This window comes from Pelodiscus sinensis, chromosome 2 (genome assembly GCF_049634645.1).
Source record: "Pelodiscus sinensis isolate JC-2024 chromosome 2, ASM4963464v1, whole genome shotgun sequence".
In the NCBI taxonomy this organism is placed as follows: Eukaryota; Metazoa; Chordata; order Testudines; family Trionychidae; genus Pelodiscus; species Pelodiscus sinensis.
In genome coordinates this window covers 246,422,491-246,443,745 of record NC_134712.1, presented here as the reverse complement: position 1 = coordinate 246,443,745, position 21,255 = coordinate 246,422,491, and the positions used below count along the sequence as shown (strand labels likewise).

The 21,255-nt window shown below is 42.6% G+C and overlaps 1 protein-coding gene across 5 annotated transcripts in view; it reads left to right on the top strand.

Moving 5' to 3' along the window:
• Positions 1 to 21,255, top strand: part of LOC102448247 (sodium channel protein type 5 subunit alpha-like) — a 190,422-nt gene that overhangs the window by 106,578 nt on the left and 62,589 nt on the right. For 4 of the 5 annotated variants that reach the window (XM_075922841.1, XM_075922838.1, XM_075922837.1 and 1 more), the window contains 6 exons: positions 9,240 to 9,437; positions 10,251 to 10,433; positions 10,912 to 11,316; positions 12,993 to 13,119; positions 20,422 to 20,660; positions 20,990 to 21,175. In XM_075922841.1, coding sequence (XP_075778956.1) covers positions 9,240 to 9,437; positions 10,251 to 10,433; positions 10,912 to 11,316; positions 12,993 to 13,119; positions 20,422 to 20,660; positions 20,990 to 21,175 — 1,338 coding nt within the window. The remainder of the gene's footprint in view (positions 1 to 9,239; positions 9,438 to 10,250; positions 10,434 to 10,911; positions 11,317 to 12,992; positions 13,120 to 20,421; positions 20,661 to 20,989; positions 21,176 to 21,255) is intronic. The other variant, XM_075922840.1, reaches the window with a different exon arrangement.

The window sequence follows — 21,255 nt, the reverse complement described above, 5'->3', positions numbered from 1 at the left end:
GCGGGGGACCCCGCCGCCTCTGCTGCTTTGCTCCGGGGCAAAGGAGCAAAGCCGCACGGGCAGCGGGGTCCTGCCACCTGTACGGCTTTGCTTGGGTCTCCCTGCTGTGCTGGGGAGTCCCCCCCAGCACACCAGGGAGACCTGGAGCAGCTTTTCTCGCCCCAGAGGACGCGGTGGCGGGACCGCTGTGCTCTGGACGGTCCCGCCGCCCGCAAGCTCCGGGGCGAGAAAAGCCCCATTCGTAATTGCGGATCCGACATAAGTCGGATCCATGTAAGTCGGGGACTGCCTGTAAATGATAAGGGGGTAAAATCATAAACATATTAAGATACAGAAAAAGGATACTTGGTATTGGTAAAGGGAGGAAATACATACAAGAGGCACTACATTTGCATTTTTCCAATCATCTAGGACCTCTCCCAATCTCTACGAGTTTTTAAAGATAATGGCCAAAGGCTCTGCAATGACATCTGCCAACTCCCTCAGTCCCCTCAGATGCATTAAATCCAGACCCATGGATTTGTGTATGTCTAGCTTTTCTAATAGTGATAGAAATGTAGCCATGTTAGTCTGGGTAGCTGAAGCAAAATGCAAGACAATGTAGCACTTTAAAGACTAACAAGATGGTTTATTAGATGATGAGCTTTCGTGGGCCAGACCCACTTCCTTTGATCTGAGGAATCTTTGATCTGAGGAAGTGGGTCTGGCCCACGAAAGCTCATCATCTAATAAACCATCTTGTTAGTCTTTAAAGTGCTACATTGTCCTGCATTTTGCTTTAGCTTTTCTAAATAATTCTTAACCTGTTCTTTCTCCAATTAGGGTTGCCCACCTCTTTCCCAAACTACATTGCCTTGTGTAGTAGTCTGGGAGCTGACTTTATCTGTGAAGACAGAGGCAAAAAAAGCATTGATTATTTCAGCTTTTCCCCATCACAGAATCATAGCACTGGAAGGGACCTCGAGAGGTCATTGAGTCTAGCCCCCCGCCCTCAAGGCAGGACCAAGCTTCGTTTACACCATCCCTGACAGATGTCTATCTAACCTGTTCTTAAATATCTCCAGAGAGGGAGATTCCACCACCTCCCTTGGCAATTTATTCCAATATTTGACCACCCTGACAGTTAGGAATTTTTTCCTAATGTCCAATCTAAACCTCCCTTGCTGCACTTTAAGCCCATTACTCCTTGTCCTGTCCTCAGAAACCAAGAGGAACAAATTTTCTCCTTCCTCATTGTGACACCCTTTTAGATATTTGAAAATCGCTATCATGTCCCCCCTTAATCTTCTTTTTCCCAAACTAAACAAGCCCAGTTCATGAAGCCTGGCTTCATAGGTCATGTTCTCTAGACCTTTAATCATTCTTGTTGTTCTTCTCTGTACCCTTTCCAATTTCTCCACATCTTTCTTGAAATGTGGCGCCCAGAACTGGACACAGTACTCCAGCTGAGGCCTAACTAGTGCAGAGTAGAGCGGCAGAATGACTTCACGAGTTTTGCTTACAACACACCTGTTGATACAACCTTTTTTGCAACAGCATCACACTGTTGACTCATATTCAACTTGTGGTCCACTATGACCCCGAGATCCCTTTCCGCCATACTCCTTCCTAGACAGTCGCTTCCCATCTTGTATGTATGGAACTGATTGTTCCTTCCTAAGTGGAGCACTTTGCATTTCTCTTTATTAAACTTCATCCTGTTTACCTCTGACCATTTCTCTAACTTGCTAAGGTCATTTTGAATTTTGTCCCTATCCTCCAAAGAAGTTGCAACCCCACCCAGTTTGGTATCATCTGCAAACTTAATAAGCGTACTCTCTATTCCAATATCTACATCATTGATGAAGATATTGAACAGTACAGGTCCCAAAACAGACCCTTGCGGAACTCCACTTGTTATCCCTTTCCAGCAGGATTTAGCACCGTTAACAACAACTCTCTGACTATGGTTATCCAGCCAATTATGCACCCACCTTATTGGGGCCCCATCTAAGTTATATTTGCCTAGTTTATCAATAAGAATATCATGCGAGACTGTATCAAATGCCTTACTAAAGTCTAGGTATATGACATCCACCGCTTCTCCCTTATCCACAAGGCTCGTTATCCTATCAAAGAAAGCTATCAGATTAGTTTGGCATGACTTGTTCTTCACAAACCCATGCTGGCTATTCCCTATCACTTTATTACCTTCCAAGTGTTTGCATATGATTTCCTTCTTTACCTGCTCCATTATCTTCCCTGGGACAGACGTTAAACTGATCGGTCTGTAGTTTCCTGGGTTGTTCTTATTCCCCTTTTTAAAGATGGGCACAATATTTGCCCTTTTCCAGCCTTCTGGAATCTCCATTGTCTGCCATGATTTTTCAAAGATCATAGCTAAAGGCTCAGATACCTCCTCTATCAGCTCCTTGAGTATCCTGGGATGCATTTCATCAGGACCTGGTGACTTGCTGACATCTAACTTTCCTAAGTGATTTTTAACTTGTTCTTTGTGTATCCTATCTTCTAAACTTACCCTCTCTCTGCTTGTATTCACTACGTTAGGCACACCTCCAGACTTCTCGGTGAAGACCGAAACAAAGAAGTCATTGAGCATCTCCACCATTTCCAGGTTTCCTGTTACTGCTTCTCCCTCCTCACTAAGCAGTGGGCCTACCCTGTCCTTGGTCTTCCTCTTGCTTTTAATGTATTTATAAAAGGTCTTCTTGTTTCCCTTTATGCCTGTAGCTAGTTTGATCTCATTTTGTGCCTTTGCCTTTCTAATCTTGCCCCTGCATTCCCGTGTTGCTTGCCTATATTCATCCTTTGTTATTTGTCCTAGTTTCCATTTTTTATTTTGAGATCATGCAAGATGATCTGTCACTAGGTTACCATCCTCAGCCTGTAAGAGTCCCACACCCTTCCTGATCACCCTTATTGCTAACATGCCTGTAGAAACCTTTCTTGTTACCCCTCTAGCTGCAATTAAAATTATGCTTTGCTAGCTGCAATTAAAATTATGCTTTCACCTTCCTGATTACCCCCCTTCATTCTTGAGCAATATATTTATACTCCTCCCTAGTCATCTGTCCAAGTTTCCACTTCTTGTAAGCTTCCCTTTTGTGTTTAAGCTCACCAAGGATTTCACTGCTAAGCCAAGCTGGTCGACTACCACATTTGCTTTTTTACTGCACATTGGGATGGTTTGTTCCTGTGCCTTCAAGAAGGCTTCTTTAAAATTCTGCCAGTTCTCCTGAACTCCTTTCCCTCTCATGTTAGCATCCCAGGGGATCCTGCCCATCTGTTCTCTGAGGGAGTCAAAGTCTGCTTTTCTGAAGTGCAGGGTGTGTATTTTGCTTCTCTCCTTTCTTCCTTTGGTCAGCATCCTGAAATCAACCATGTCATGATCACTGCTGCCCAGGTTGCCACCCACATCCACTTCCCCTACTAGTTCCTCCCTGTTTGTGTGCAGCAGAGTTATGCTTGAACAAAGCACACAAGATCTTTTATAGGGGAAAAGGCAGTATGCCGCATTTATTGAGAATACAACAGTTGCATATGCTTTTCAATCACACACATACACACACACACAAAACATCATGCATACACAATCCTGTCAGATGATGTCATAGTTACCAGTCCAGAGTCTGTGTCAATCTAGTGGCCAGCTAGATGGAACACAGAGGGGAGCAGGGCCTTTGTCGGTCGCAATCCAATGCTCCTCTGGGGATGGTGGCAGACGAACCCAAAGTTTCATAGCAAAGCACCCTACTTTTATAATCCTTTTCTCTGTTGAAATCCATGGATTCCGCTCTGTCAGCTTGTGACCGGAATGTTATCTTGTTGATGTCAATCGTCCCCAAATATCTTCCAAGGCTCATCGTGTAATCAATCGTCTTTCGGGGGTGCTCGCTCCGCTTCAAGGCTCGTCAGTCTGTCACTCTGCCAATCCTCTTGTAAGTAGGGGTACACATCAGTGATTATAGATGGCTTCTCTGCAGCCACATGGTCTCGTCTTCTGGCCTTCACCCACGCTTGCTCACCCCCCTTCTCTGGCCATCTGGTTCTGAGCAATATAACTTTGCATCTTATCTCAACACATTCACACTCCTCTCACACACATAAGCAATGTTACAAGGACTTTCGAGGTTACATAAATCTGCATCGGGCAAAGCAAAAAGGAGTTGTAAATCAAGCAATTAAGGCTTCAGCCTTCAACATTTTTCTAATCTTATTAGCACAGACACAATACCCAAAACTGTCTTTCCACTTAGGCCCATTTATTAAACTTACTTTTAGGGCAAAGGAATAAACTAAAGGGACTTAATTCAATACAATATTAAATGTATATTGCTATATTATTGCTATATTATTAAACTACATTACTATATTGCTAAACCTAAAATATAAATATAACAAAAAATAAAGCTTTCAATCCTAACAGCAGGTCAAGCTGCACATGGCCCCTGGTTGGTTCCTTCAGCACTTGTACCAGGAAGTTATCCGCAACATTCTCCAAAAACTTCCTGTTTTGTCTGTGTACTGCTGTATTGGTCTCCCAGGAGATGTTAGGGTGATTAAAGTCCCCCATGAGAACAAGGGCCTGTGATCTGAAGATTCTCTTTCTTGTCTGAAGAAAGCCTTGTGTACCTCATCTACCTGATCTGGTGGTCTATAGCAGACACCAACCACAATATCACCTCTGTTTCTCCCGACTCTAAGCTTAACCCAAAGACTCTCAACAGACTTTTCTCTCTCTATATACTGGAGCTCTGAGCAATCATACTGCTCTCTTACATACAGTGCAACTCTTCTTTATTAAACTTCATCCTGTTTACCTCAGACCATTTCTCCAATTTGTCCAGATCATTTTGAATTATGACCCTATCCTCCAGAGCAGTCGCAATCCCTCCCAGCTTGCTATTATCTGCAAACTTAATAAGCGTACTTCCTATGCCAGTATCTAAATCATTGATGAAGATATTGAACAGAGCAGGTCCCAAAACAGACTCCTGCGGAACCCCACTTGTTATACCTTTCCAGCAGGATTGTGAACCATTAATAACTACTTTCTGAGTACAGTTATCCAGCCAGTTATGCACCCACCTTATAGTAGCCCCATCTAAGTTGTATTTGCCTAGTTTATTAATAAGAATATCATGCGAGTCCGTATCAAACGCCTTACTAAAGTCTAGGTATACCACAGCCACCGCTTCTCCCTTATCCACAAGTCTCATTATCCTATCAAAGAAAGCTATCAGATTGGTTTGACATGATTTATTCTTTATAAATCCATGCTGGCTGTTCCCTATCACCTTGCCACCTTCCAAGTGTTTACAGATGATTTCCTTAATTACTTTCTCCATTATCTTCCCTGGCACAGAAGTTAAACTAACTGCTCTGTAGTTTCCCGGGTTGTTCTTAGTTCCCTTTTTATAAATAGGCACTATATTTGCCCTTTTCCAGTCTTTTGAAATCTTTCCTGTCTCTCATGATTTTCCAAAGATGATAGCTAGAGGCTCAGATACCTCCTCTATCAGCTCCTTGAGTATGCTAGGATGCATTTCATCAGGCCCTGGTGACTTGCAGGCATCTAACTTTTCTAGGTGATTTTTAACTTGTTCTTTTTTTATTTTATCTTCTAAACCTACCCCCTTCCCACTAGCATTCACTATGTTAGTCATTCCTTCACACTTCTCGGTGAAGACCGAAACAAAGAAGTCATTAAGCATCTCTGCCATTTCCAAGTTTCCTGTTACTGTTTCTCCCTCCTCACTGACCAATGGGCCTACCCTGTCCATGGTCTTCCTCTTGCTTCTAATGTATTTATAAAAAGTCTTCTTGTTTCTCTTTATTTCCGTAGCTAGTTTGAGCTCATTTTGTGCTTTTGCCTTTCTAATCTTGCCCTTGCATTCCTGTGTTGTTTGCCTATATTCATCCTTTGTAATTTGCCCTACTTTCCATTTTTTATATGACTCCTTTTTTATTTTTAGATCATGCAAGATCTCATGGTTAAGCCCAGGCAGTCTTTTGCCATATTTTCTATCTTTCTGATGCAGCGGAATAGCTTGCTTTTGGGGCCTTAACAATGTCCCTTTGAAAAACTGCCAACTCTCCGCAGTTGTTTTTCCTCTCAGTCTTGATTCCCATGGGACCTTACCTATCAGCTCTCTGAGCTTACCAAAATCCTCCTTCCCGAAATCCATTGTCTCTATTTTGCTGTTCTCCCTTCTACCCTTCTTTGGAATTGTGAACTCTATGATTTCATGATCACTTTCACCCAAGCTGCCTTCCACTTTCATATTCTCAACCAATTCCTCCCTATTTGTTAGGATCAAATCTAGAACAGCTTCCCCCTGGTAGATTTTTCAACCTTCTGAAATAAAAAGTCGTCTCCAGTGCAGTCCAAGAACTTATAGTCTGTGTAGTCTGTGCCCCGCTGTGTTATTTTCCCAACATATATCTGGATAATTGAAGTCCCCCATCACCACCAAATCTTGGGCTTTGGATGATATTGTTAGTTGTTTAAAAAAAGCCTCATCCACTTCTTCCACCTGGGTAGATGGCCTGTAGTAGACTCCTAGTATGACATCACCCTTGTTTTTAACCCCGTTTTAGCCTAACCCAGAGACTCTCAACACTTCCGTCTCCTATGTCCAGCTCCACCTCACTTCAAGTGTGTTCATTTTTAATATACAAGACAACACCTCCTCCTTTTTTTCCCTGTCTATCCTTCCCGAGCAAGCTGTACCCTTCAATACAAACACTCCAATCGTGCATATTATCCCACCAAGTTTCTGTGATGCCAACAATGTCATAATTGTACTTATTTATTAGCACTTCCAGTTCTTCCTCCTTATTACCCATACTTCTTGCATTTGTATATAAGCATCTAAGGGTATGTCTACACTACCCCGCTAGTTCGAACTAGCGGGGGTAACGTAGTCATCCGCAGTTGCAAATGAAGTCTGGGATTTGAATTTCCCGGGCTTCATTTGCATGAAGCCGGCCTGCGCCATTTTTAAATGCCGGCAGTTCGAACCCCGTGCCGCGTGGCTATACGCGGCACGGAGTAGCTAGTTCGGATTAGGCTTCTTAATCCGAACTAGCTGTACACCTCGTTCGAACTAGTGGGGTAGTGTAGACATACCCTAAGATACTGATTTGATCTTGCCTCCCAGTTTTGCCCTGACCCTCCTTTCTCTCTGCAATTATAGCCCACACTCCCTCCCATTTCTGACCCATCTCCCAGGTCTCCATGTTCTCCACTTACCTGTGGGCTTTGCTTACCTGTCCCTGTCGAACCTAGTTTAAATCCCTCTTCACTAGGTTAGCCAGTCTGTGTCCAAATAGGGTCTTCCCCCTCCTTGGAAGGTGAACGCCATCTCTGCCCAGCAGTCCTTCCTGGAATAGCATTCCGTGGTCGAGGAAGCCAAACCCCTCCTGGTGACACCATTCTCGCAGCCAGGCATTCACCTCCAGGATCCACCTGTCTCTGCCCGGGCCCCTACCTTCGACAGAAAGGATCGAAAAGAATACCACCTGCGCTCCACACTCCTTCACCCATCCTCCCAGAGCCCTGTAGTCACTTTTGATCCACTCAATGTCCCACCTCACAGTATCATTTGTGCCCACATGGATGAGTAGCATGGGGTAGTAGTCAGAGGGCCGGATAATCCTTGACAATGCCTCCGTAACATCTTGGATACGGGCCCCCTACAGACAGCATACCTCCTGAGATGAAATGTCAGGGTGACAGATGGGAACCTCCGTCCCCCTCAGAAGAGAGTCTCCGACCACCACTACTCTACGTTTCCTATTCGCAGTGGTGGCAGCAGACCTCCCAACCTTGGGGGTATGAGGCTTTTCCTCCTCCATTGTAGGGGGTGATTCCTTATCTCCTGTATAAAGAAGAGTATAACAGTTTCCTAGTACCACGGCGGGAGGGTTCGGAGCAGGGGTGGAGCAGTGCCTGCTGCCAGTGTCCACACTGAGCCATCTCCTCCTCCACCAACGGTGTGCCCACAGTCCTGTGTACTGGGACAGCTACCTTAGCTGTCTCCTCATGAACACGGTCCAGGAATTGCTCATGGATTCGGGTGCTCCTCAACCTAGCCACCTCCTCCTGTAGCTCTCCCACCTGCTGCCTGATAGATTCCACCAGCAGGCACCTTTCACATAGGATGATCTCCCCAGTCTGGATATCAGTAAGTGGGAATTGCAAGCCACAGTCCCTGCAAAACCACATAGGATCTGGGTAGAAGCATCCATGCTTAGGTGCTCTGTCTGGCTACAGGCGCAGGTGGAGGAGACAGAAGCAGTGCTGGCACAGGTGTTGTGGGTCTTCCTAACCATCATATGCCTCCCTCTGTCAAACTCCCTCTCAAACTCCCCTGTCTGCAGCCCCCTGGTTGCTCTGCCTCTGGTTTTTAAAACCTGCTTGTCTAGGCCAGGCCTTCCCCCTCCTGAGTCACACAGGGGAAGGCTGACCAGATGCAATCAAGAGAGCAATTAAGGGAACAAAGGGTCAGGCACTCAGTCCCAACTGCCACAGCAGCTGAAACTGAAACTGCAGTTCATGTACAAACACCTTAGATAACCAGTTGATTGCCCTACCTTCTCCATTTGAATCAGGGGTCCTCCTTTGTTGCTCCTTCCTCCTTGTATTTCTTCCTGGTTTTCCACTTTCCTACTTACTTCAAGTCTACATGGTCTATATGATTGGCAACATAATACAGAGTCTTGCACTTCTGAGTCTGACTAAAACCTCTTCCTGTTTGCTGTTTGGCAAACTTCTTTGTGATGTTTTCCAGACTTCCTGTAAGGGAACAATAAAATGCTTCCACAGCCCTTTAAACTAACCCTACTGTGTGGCCGTTCCAGGGAGTGTAGTGTATTAGAAGGAGACTGGGATATTACCATGTCCTGCTCCAGTAGCACAAAGGAGCGTTCCCCTGTGATGCAGTTTCCTTTCTGTTCAGCCAAAATGAGCTACTTGTCAGGAAGATCATTAGGGCTAATTTGGGGTATTATAGGAAGTAGGAGAGGGTGCCAGAGGAGGACAGAGTTATTTTAAAGTTCTTTCCAAGCATTTTATTCAGGCATATGGAAATGTAACCACACTTTTAAAAACATTTTAGAATAATATTTACTACTTTTGAATCTTCAGTGTGCTTTCTGATATCAATTAATCTAAGTAGACTTGAAATGTCATTCCAGACCTTTTTAACTTTAGTGCATTCTTTATGCTTTTACAGACTCTCAGAGCTTCTGGGAAGATCTACATGCTCTTTTTTATGTTGGTCATCTTTCTGGGCTCATTTTATCTGGTCAACTTGATCCTGGCTGTAGTGACTATGGCATATGAAGAACAGAACAAAGCTACTATTGCTGAAACTGAGGCAAAGGAAAGGAAGTTTCAGGAAGCCATGGAACTGCTGAAAAAAGAGCAAGAGGTCCATGAACTATTTCCTTGTTAAAATTAGGCAATCTCTACCGTATAGTATATAATTTCTGTAGTAAAAATAAAAAGGTATCCAGTGACACCTTAAAGACTAATACATTTATTGGAGCATAAGATTTGTGAGTTGCAGCTCACTTTGTCAGAAATTTGTAGTGAAATTTATCAGTCAGTTCTTATCTTTGATTGTGTATAAATGACTCTATAGTCAACAGTGAGAACAGGTGCCAGCTACTATCTTATTAAAAGTTATGAGACTGCTGTCTAGAGTAATAGGAATGATTCCTTCCTAGACTATAGCTGTGAGGAGTGAGTAGCAGTACATAACTTTAGTCAATTGTGCTATAAGGAAAGTAATATTATCAAATATGTCTAAAATTCCAGCATCCGATAGTGACAGATTGTGATTTTCAGTATTTCAACGCTCATATTGAAGAGTGGATAGATTATACAGAATCAGATGAAAAAAAATTGTATTTTAACAGTAAGCAAATGAGTAATGAGTATACAAAAATGGGAATTAAACTGTATGCATGTTCCAGACTATTATATTTGTCTCTGTTAGGGACTAGTATCTGTTTGCACATAAACATGGAGCATGTAACTACTCGGTGTGGAATGGAAAATTCTCCCTAATTCCTGCTGTGATCAGCTTGCACCAAAAACCATGAGTGTTAGTATTTTAACCATCTATATGAAATGATTATTGTTAACAAGCAAAAAATATGGAGCACAGCAATTTTTTCCCTTACTGATATGAAATTGTGCAACTATAATGCCAATTATGCTTTTGTCTGTTTAATTTTAGGCATTGGCTGATAGAGGAAAAGATACAATGTCACTTGGCTCTTTTGAAATCTCACCTTTACCCTCAAAAGAAGTCAAAGATAGAAACAACAGGAGAAAGAAAAATAAGTCCTTAGGGGTAGAAGATCATGTGGAGGATCAAAAAATTCCAAAATCACCGTCCACTGATGATCCACAAAATTTGGTAATTCATTGTGTAAATCTAGGAATTGCTCAAAAGCACAAATAAAGCCCCATTAATAAACAGTTGTCTGTATTTATAGATATAAGCTAACATCTGCTTCTTTAATCTTTAAAAATCTCTTTTGGGATGGGAAAGAAGCATATAATGTTACAATGCAAAAGTTTAACTTTGAGAAAATTATGTATGAAATTATGTATGTATTAATATATATAATTACATGTTCATGAAACTGCTACTTTTACAGAAAATTACACATCTATAAAATGAGCCATTATATATTTATATATATATATATATATATATATATATATCCTGCCTCAGCTAATAGGATTTCAGAAACTGTCATTTAAAATCTAAATTAAATCCTTTTTTAAATTTCTTCCATGGCTGATGGGGGAAATAAAAATCTTTATCATTACCAAGAAATGTATTGCTTGATGTGCCATTTCCCCCATCTTTCCTTTTTTGGGACTTTTAGGTTCTTCTTGGTCTTACTTATGGTGCAAGTGCAAATCAAATGAAGCGCAGGTTCAGCCATGGAAACATATTCAATTTCCAGATGTCTGGCAGAGACATTGGCTCCAAAACTGATTTTGGTGGTGATAATGATATGAGCAATGTTGGGGAAAATGAGATCCAGCATGGGTCACTGCTGGTTACACGGACTGGAAGACAGCTCAGTTTGCAAGGTCAAATGAGCCATAGTTCTTACCCTGCTACTCCAAACTACATGCAGAATGGCAAATGGAACAGCACAGACGGTTACAAAGGCGTGGTTTCATTGATGGGAGGAGGAAGCACCAGGGCATACAATCTAGAACCACTTTCTCCTGAAGGGTTATTGCTCACCCCAGTTATGGAAAACCCTAGAGTAGGTGATTTGGTAAGAAAAGTGAAATTTTAAAAATGTACTTCTTATTATGTTTTCGTGTAGAAGCATAAGGTTTCCTATGGTTTCTTTACATACTTTAATATTTTAAATATCCACCAAAATACAGGGCAGGACCTGCTGAAGAAAATCTGTTGTCTGTTATGCTATTTTAAATCTGGAGTAATTACAGCCGGTCCCCGAGTTACGAACAGTCAATTTACAACTGTTCGCATTTTGACCAGTACTCCCATTAAGCAGTCGTAAAGGCGGTCCCCGAGTTACGAACGCGACCTGTGCTTTTGAAAAGTGCTGTCGCATGTAAATCAATGGGGTCCGACTTACAAATACTTTTGAGTTATGGCCAAGTGTTTGGTCCATAACTCGTTCATAAGTCGGGGACCGGCTGTATGGCGAAGTTGAGTACAGAATCAGAACCAGTCTGGGCACTGTGGAACAAATTCATCACTTGAATAAGAAGAGACAACTTCATTGACATAAAGGAATCATCATTTGCTTACTTCAGCAGTGAAAATGGCCACATGACTTTAACACAGTTCTCATGCTGTTGACAACTGTTGTTAAAGTGATAGAAGTATTTCCATTCTAAGCCGCCTTTTTCAGCTGTTCATAACTTTTACACATTTTTTGGGAAGCTGAAAGATTATAGGTCTGGTCTCCACTAAATTAGAGCAAAATGAGTTCAGACATTTTTTAATATGAAAACTAATTAATGTGACCTTTTTTGAGCAGCCCTTGTGCTGAAATGGTCTGCAATAGAATGATGTAATCTGGAATGAAGATACTCCTTAGATACAAATCTTGGTATCACCATGAAAATTTACTTTTGTGTGGAGTCTTTAAGATGGTTTGAAAATTGTACTCTGCCTCTAATATAACCATTTTTAATAATCTTTCAATGCACTACAATAAAGAGCTTCACTGTATATGGGTACAGGTCTTTTGAAACAGTTTTATGTGAGATTTCAGAAATTTTGTAATGTGTGAAAATTTTCCCACTGGGGATGAGGAGAATAGATGAAACATAATGAGAAGCAATAACACGGACAGAGGAGAGCTGGCACTGTAAAAATAAAATGTGTAAGCTCAGTGGGAGACCTTCAACCTGTTGATCCTGCTCTAGGATAAAAGATTTGAGAAGATTGTGAATGGGAAAGATATGCAAAATGTTAGGACTTATGGATGATCTCTTGTTGAAAGCATACAAAGCCACCAAATATGTATATGATTCCAACCTAAATGTATGAAGAGAGGGAAAGGGAGGGAGGTCAGGATAACAAAGTACATAGAATGTTATAGCATAGATTATCTGCTTGGGCACATGTGTACAATATGCCATGTGTTTAGTGATGTAAAGAAACACTACAGATAAATACAGGATAGAAAATGCAGAAAGATCAATAAATGAGGAATTGTAGATCGGTAGAACCTCTTTAACCAAACTGAAATTTGTGCAGAACACTGGTATGAAAATACAATGGAAACTTGAATGACACAAGGGATTAGGGACTTCATTTTACAACTCATTCTAAATGGCTATTTCCTGAAGAAGAGACCCATTTATCTCACTGCATGTCTCCATTCATATTAACCTCCACAGTTATCCTGTTTGCTTAATACTTCACTTTGTTTTGTGATATTTTGCTAATCATGTTTACTTCTTTAAGCAGAGCCCTTTATGTAATGAGGTAAACAAGATGTATTTAACCTCTCATCTGTCAGGGGATTATTATAATGAGCCACTTCAAAGACAAAGGGCAGCAAGTGCAGTCAGTATCATTACCAGTGTTCTGGAGGGTAAGTCATTTATCATCATTTTTAAATTCAAACCTAAACGTGTGTTCATGTGAAAGTTCAGAATGTCATCAAATCGTCAACAGTGAAAAATTTAAAGTTGTTAATAGAGCCTTTGTGGACACTCTAGTTAGGAATTCCAGAATTAATGTACCTATGTAGCCTTCATTTGGCTCCTTTGTGAATATGTGTTATAAAACAGTCTTTAATTACATGGTCAGACTTTTTATTCAACAAGACCTTCCCTCATTTCAACAATGAGGGTGCATCTCCTCAGCAGGATTTAACTCAAAATTGGTTACGCAAATTGAGCTACGTCAATTGCATAGCTTATTTCAAAATAGCTTATTTCAAAATTGGGAGCGTCTACATAGCACTTATTTTGAAATAGAGCACTCTTCCTCCAACTTCCCTTACTCTTTGTACAATGAGGGTTACAGGAGTTGGAGTAAGAAGTCCTCCAGCTTGACAGCATTTCAACGTTATTTTGAAATAACTGCCTACTATGTAGATGTGAACTATGTTATTTTGAAATAACACTAGTTATTTTGAAATAATGTTGTTGTGTAGATGTACCCTGAATGAGGTATGTGTACTGGGATGGAGAATGGAAATGTTCTTGTATTTCAGGCACTGGAACTGGATTCAAGAGAGCTGAGCTGTATTTCTGACTTTACCATAGTCTGTAATATTGAGAAAAACTATCATAGGCACATGCTCAAGAGAGCCAAATAAAGAATGCATAGGCAAAATTAAATCTGTCATTTCCAGACTTTTCAGTGTTTGACTTTGCAGTCTTAAAATTCTTTTAATTTAATTTTTTATTTATAATTATAAATGTATCTGTTATCTGATATGTCACATTATAAGAGTTTTGTTCACCTGCTTATAACTTGGCCAAAATTAACCTTTTGGGGTGAAATCTTACATGCTTGGTATCTATTTCAGACTGATCAGTTTTGGAAAACTTCAGCTATAACAATTTAGCCAATTCTGAAAAAAAAAGTCTAGGGAAAAAATCATTTGTTTTGCCTATGTTACAACGGGGAGCTACTCCAAGATTTTGGAAAGTGGTTGAGGGCCGCACTCTTCCAGGATATTAATGGAGGAAGTGTGGGATCTAGGATGGAGGTTGGATGCAGGAGGTAGAGTGGGATCTGGGAGGGAGTTTGGGTAAAGGAGGCAGTTGTGATCTAAGGCAGGAGACTGTGGTGCAGGGTTTTGGAATGTGATCTAGGGCAGGATGGGTTGTGACCTATAGCAGGAGCTTGGTTTATGACTTAGGGGAGGAGCCTGGGGTACAGGAGTTTGGGTTCTGACCAAGGGTAGTAGGGGATTGTGATCTGGGGCAGTAATTGGGGTGCCAGATCTGGGAGGAGGTATGGGTGCAGGAGGGGGGCAAAGGGTTTGGGTATGTTGAGTGGGGGGGGGGGCAGAAGGTTGGGGAAGAGAGAGGCGGGGGTGCCAGAGGCAGACTATGGCCAGGAGACTTACCGGCCAGCAGCCCAGCCAACCTGCCTGTCTATACAGCTAAATACTTGCAGAGCTTAAAATGCCTACCTGCTTGCCTACCTGACACCTACATGGGCTACAGGGCCATGTGCTTGTGTGAATAATTGAGCTGGAGGAGAGGAGTGGTGGTGCTTCATGTGCTGCCTATTATTCATTCATTGGCCAGTTTCTAGACAGACACTGGCCAATGGGATTGTGCTTAGAGCGGGGGCAGCGCCTGAGGCCTTCAGTCCCGGAGCTGATTTTCTTAGCAGTGTGCAGGCAAGGTATGTCCATGGGCCATATCCAGTGGCTTGGCGGGCCAGATGCAGCCTGGAGGCCGTATTTTGCCTAGGGCAGATCTATGCCATGCCAAAAGCTCTAGACCATTATGATATCTGAGGTAATTCAAATACTCACTTTTACAGCTTGTTTACATTCAATAATTTTATTAGTACTATGAGGGACCCTGCAAAGATGACAGATTAGTTGGCCCCAGCTATCTCAAACCCGTAACACAATCAGCATATCCAATAAACCCAAACATGATTCCGAAGCCTAGAATGTCTTTGGAGTCAGCGTGAAGTGATGAAAGCATCTACAAGCACGAGCAAGAGCTCTTTTTGTATGGAATACCACCAGGTTTGGTAATTACTGGATTTGCATTCTGTCACTGTCTAGTTTTTAAGTTCTCAACCATTTTTGTCTTTTTTGCACACATGATTTTATGAATTACACCTATGTAATAGCACAGACTGTCAGCTCTCCATAAAATCATAGATCTGGAAGAGACCTCAGAAGGTCATCAAGTCCAGACCCCTGCTCTAGACAGAACCAATCCCAACTAAATCGAACTAGCCAGGGCTTTGTCAAGCCGAGACTTAAACACCTCTAGGGATGGAGACCTCCACTACTTCTCTTGGTAACCCATTCCAGTGCTTCACTACCCTCCTAGTGAAATAGTTTTTCCTAATATCCAACCTGGACCTCTCCCACCACAACTTGAGACCATTGCTCCTTGTTCTGCCATCTGTCACTACTGAGAACAGCCTCTCTCCATCCTCTTTGGAACCTCCCTTCAGGAAGTAGAAGATTGCTATCAAATCCCCCCTCACTCTTCGCTTCTGCAGACTAAACAGACCCAACTCCCTCATCCTCTCCTCATAAGTCATATGCTCCAGCCCCCTAATCATTTTGGTTGCCCTCTGCTGGACCCTCTCCAATGCGTCCACATCCTTTTTGTAGTGGGGGGCCCAGAACTGGACACAATACTCCAGATGTGGCTCACCAAAGCCGAATAAAGGGGAATAATGATATCTCTGGATCTGCTGGCAATGCTCCTCTTAATACAACCTAATATGTCATTAGCCTTCTTGGCTACAAGGGCACACTGTTGACTCATATCCAGCTTCTCATCCACTGTAACCCCCAGGTCCTTTTCTGCAGAACTACTACTTAACTGGTTGGTCCCCAGCTTGTAACTGTGCTTGGGATTCTTCCGTCCCAAGTGCAGGACTCTACACTTGTCCTTGTTGAACCTCATCAGATTTCTAGTGGCCCAATCCTCCAATTTTTCTAAGTGACTCTTGACCCTATCTCTGCCCTCAAGCGTATCTAACTCTCCCCCTAGCTTAGTGTCATGCACAAACTTGCTGAGGGTGCAATCCATCCCTTCATCCAGGTCATTAATAAAGATAGTGAACAAAACCAGTCCTAGAACCGATCCTTGGGGCACTCCGCTAGAAACTGACCGCCATCCTGACATCGAGCCGTTGATCACTACCCGCTGGGCCCGGCCTTCTATCCATCTTTCTATCCATCTTACCATCCATTTATCCAATCCACATTCCCTTAACTTGTTGGCAAGAATATTGTGGGAGACCGTATAAAAGCCTTGCTAAAGTCAAGGTATATCACATCTACTGACTTTCCCACGTCCACAGAGCCAGTTACCTCATTATAGAAGCTAATCAGATTGGTCAGGCACGACTTGCCCTTTGTGAATCCATGCTGACTATTCCTAATCACTTTCCTCTCTTCCAAGTGCCTCAAAATGGATTCTTTAAGGATCCCTTCCATGATTTTTCCAGGAACCGAGGTAAGACTGACTGGCCTATAGTTCCCTGGATCGTCCTTCTTCCCTTTTTTGAAGATGGGCACTACATTTGCCTTTTTCCAATCATCCGGGATTTCTCCCGATCTCCATGACTTTTCAAAGATAATGGCCAAAGGCTCCTCAATGACATTTGCCAACTCCCTCAATTCCCCTCAGATGTATTAAGTCCGGTCCCATGGATTTGTGTACGTTTAGCTTTTCTAAATATTTCCTAACCTGTTCTTTACCCACCAAGGGCTGTCCATCTTCATCCCATCTTGCGTTACTTAGCGCATTAGTCCAGGAGCCCACCTTGTCCGTGAATACAGAGGCAAAGAAAGCATTGAGTACTTCAGCTTTCCCCACATCGTCTGTCACTAGGTTGCCTCCTTCATCCAGTGGGGGCCACACACCCTCTCTGATCACCTTCTTCTTGTTAACATGCCTGTAGAAACTTTTCTTGTTATCCTTCACATCCTTACCCAGTCGCAGTTCCATTTATGCTTTCGCCTTCCTGATAACCCCCAGGCATTCTCGAGCTATACATTTAAACCCCTCCCTGGTCATTTGTCCAAGTTTCCACTTTTTGTAAGCTTCCTTTTTGTGCTTAAGTTCACCAAAGATTTCCCCTGTAAGCCAATCCTGTCTCCTACCATGTTTGCCTCTCTTGCTACGCATTGGGATGGTTTCTTTTTGTGCCTTCAATAAGGCTTCTTTAAAATACTGCCAGCTGTCCTGGACTCCTTTCCCCTTCATGTTAGCATCCCAGGGGATTCTGCCCATCAGGTCTCTGAGGGAGTCAAAATCTGCTTTTTTGAAGTCCAAGGTGTGTATTTTACTACTCTCTTTTCTTCCTTTGGTCATGATCCTGAAATCTACCATCTCATGATCACTGCTTCCCAGTTTCACCTCTACTTCCCCTATTAGTTCCTTCCTGTTTGTGAGCAAAAGGACAAGCTGCGCATGGTCCCTGGTCAGATCCTTCAGCACTTGTGTCAAGAAATTATCCCCAACATTCTCCAAAAACTTCCTAGATTGCCTGTGTACTGCCGTATTGGTTTCCCAACAGATGTCAGGGTGATTAAAGTCCCCCACAAGAACCAGGGTCTGCAATCTGGAAGCGTCTCTCAGTTGTCCGAAGAAAGCCTCATCTACCTCATCCACCTGATTCGGTGATCTCTAGCAGACACCAATCACAACATCTCTGCTGTTGTTTGCTCCTTTAAACTTAACCCATAGACTCTCAACAGGTTTTTCTCCCTCTTTATACTGGAGTTCAGAGCAATCATAGTGCTCTCTTACATATAGTGCAACTCCTCCTCCTTTTCTCCCCTGCCTGTTCTTCCTGAACAGTCTATACCCTACCATGACAGCGCTCCAGTCATGTGAGTCATCCCACCAAGTCTCTGTTATCCCAATTAAATCATATTTCTTGGTCTGGGCCAGGGCCTCCAGTTCTTCCTGTTTGTTGCCCAGGCTTCTCGCATTAGTGTACAAACGCCTTAGGTAACCAGTTGATCATCCTATCTTCTCCATTTGAATCAGGGGTCCTCCTTTCATGCTCGTTCCTCTCTGCATTTCTTCCCAGTATCCGACTTTCCCACTCCTCTCAGGGTTTTGGTCACCATCCCCTGACGAACCTAGTTTAAAGCCCTCCTCACTAGGTTTGCAAGCCTGCCCACGAAGATGCTCCTTCCTCTCTTCATTAGGTGGATCCCATTTCTTCCTAACAATCCTTGTGCCCGGAACAGAGTCCCATGGTTGCAGAAACCAAAGCCCTCTCTGCGACACCACCTGCGCAACCACGCATTTACATCCTCAATTCGACGATCCCTGCCCAGTCCTTTCCCTTCAAAGAGAGGATGGATGAGAACACCACTTGCACTCCGAATTCTTGGATCCTTCTTCCCAGCGCTACATAATCCGAAGTAACTCGCTCAAGGTCATTCTTGGCCGTATCCTTAGTTCCCACGTGGAGAAGCAGAAAGGGGTAGCGATCCGAAGGTTTGATCAGTTTGGTAAGCCTCTCAGTCACATCCTGAATGCGAGCTCCCGGTAAACAGCTCACCTCTTGAGATTCCAGGTCCGGACAGCAGATGGATGGCTCAGTCCCTGTTAGGAGGGAGTCCCTGACCACCACCACCCGTCATTTTCTTTTGGGGGTGGAACCCCCATCCCTAGTACTACACATCCCATGCCTTCCAGTGGATGGTGTTCCCTTCCGGTTTCTTCCTTGTGAGGTCCCTTCCAAAGCATTCAGCACTGTAGAGCCTGTGGAGAGAGCCTGAAAGCGATTATTTACCTCTATAGCATTGGGGGATTCCCATGCTGGCCTTTCCCCCCTTCTAGAAGTTACATGCTGCCAGTTCTCTTCCTGTTCACATACTGCCCTCTCTGGCTCCTCAGCCTGCCGTGCTTGAAGGATTAAACGCTGCCTTATATCGAGGAAGTCTTCATCCTCTCTGATCGAGTGTAGGGTCGACATTTGGGCCTCCAGTCCTCTAATTTTTTCTTCCAAAATGTCGACCAGCTTGCACTTCGTGCAGATGAAATCCATTCTTTCTTCCGGGAGGAAGACAAACATGGCACACGCAGTGCAGGTAACAACAGCAGACCTATCACGATCCGTCGCTGCTGTCCTGGAGAAGGGATTTAAAAAGAAAGGCAAGAGAACCTCGCCCCCTTCCCTCTCTCCTTCCAAACTCCCTGTTAGCACTCACCTGTTCGCAAGCTCCTTGGTTGCTTGCCCACTGCCTTATAAAGCCCTGGAGTGCCTGAAAGTCCCTCCCCCTACCAACGCTCAGCCAATCAGCAGAGGCTTCCTCAACCCAAAATAATGTTTTTAGTTAAATGAGGGCTATACACCAGATGCCATCTTTTTCTTCACTCAGATCCTTGAGAATAGTTGTTTCCACCATCATTGTCCAGATTCACATACAATTTGGAACCTAATAAATGTTATTTATGTGCCTGTTCTGGGATTTTCCTCCATTACTTTGGCTTTAAGTGAATTTGAAACTTTCCTAAAATTCAGGTGTGATATCATATGAAGTGGATCTAATCAATATGTAATGGGATTTTCACTCCATGCATCTGATAATGTGGTTGTTACCCATGAAAGCTTATGCCCAAATAAATCGGTTAGTCTTTAAGGTGTCATAGGACTCCTCATTTTACAAAATTTAATTGTAATATAGACACTTCACTTTGGCATTAATCTCAGAGCTGTTTATTGTATGCAGCATGGTCCTTGGTGATATTGCATATAAGGTTTATGACATGTAACTGGGACAGAAAGCACAAAAGTAGTGTTAAGTTATATATTCCTTGGTGCATCTGAAGCAAGATTTTACCTCAGTCATAATTTCTAATGGCGTTGACAGTAGGAGTGTATATATAAAAAGAACAAAGGCCTGAATCAATGCCTGCTGAAGTTCAGTGGGTTTTTGAATTTGGGCCTTGTCTGAAGAAAATGAATTTAAATACCAATTCACTGACGTGAGAATTGTCTTTAAAATTATGGGAGAGTGAAGAAGTGACTTCTGTACAAAATGAATTATATGATTTCAGAAAGTGTCAAGAAGAGTTCCCTGATTACTTTTGAAGTGATGGAGTTTAGGGGGTTGGGGAACTGTTCTTTCTCTAGGTGCAGTTTTTCTTTGGCTTATGGCTCAATACTGATTACCTGGTTGTTGCTTTGTTTTTTGTTTGGCATTAAGAACTTGAAGAATCACAACAAAAATGCCCTCAATGCGTGAAAAACTTTGCCATAAAGTACCTGGTTTGGGACTGTTGTCCATTGTGGTTGAGAATCAAGAAGAAAGTGACAATTTTAGTAACAGATCCATTTACTGACCTCACTATCACTGTTTGCATTGTGATTAATACTATCTTCATGGCACTAGAGCACTACAATATGACAAACACATTTAAATCCATGCTTCGCATAGGCAACATGGTAAGTGAATTCTGATATTCTATTTCAGAAATGAATTTATGGATATTTTCCCAGAATACAAAGAATAGTTTCCTCCCTCCCTCCCTTCCTCCCTCCCGTCCTTCCTACCAATCAATCAATCAATATGGGGTTCCCAGACATTACTTTTAGTTTTCGAATTTTCTAAACATCCTTTAGAATGTAGCAAAAAAGCTTAGAGTTTGTATTGACAACGTATTATATGAATAAATATATGCTAAAAGTAGGATCTGCTACTTAAGGGAATGTAGTTTAGAGAAGATATGCTTATGGTGCCCTTTTGACTGACATCACTGGTTTTTTTTCCACAGGTCTTTACTGGCATTTTTACTGCAGAAATGATCTTGAAAATCATCGCTCTAGATCCTTATTATTATTTTCAGAAGCGCTGGAATATTTTTGACAGCTTAATTGTCATCCTCAGCTTAATTGAACTGATTTTTCCCAAGGGAAAAAGCAAAAGAGGACTCCTACCAATTTTACGTTCTTTCCGACTGGTAATGTCTCATACTTATTCAATCTCATAAAATCTTTGGCATGAATATAATAGAGAACATTTCAGTGCAAGAAAAATTAA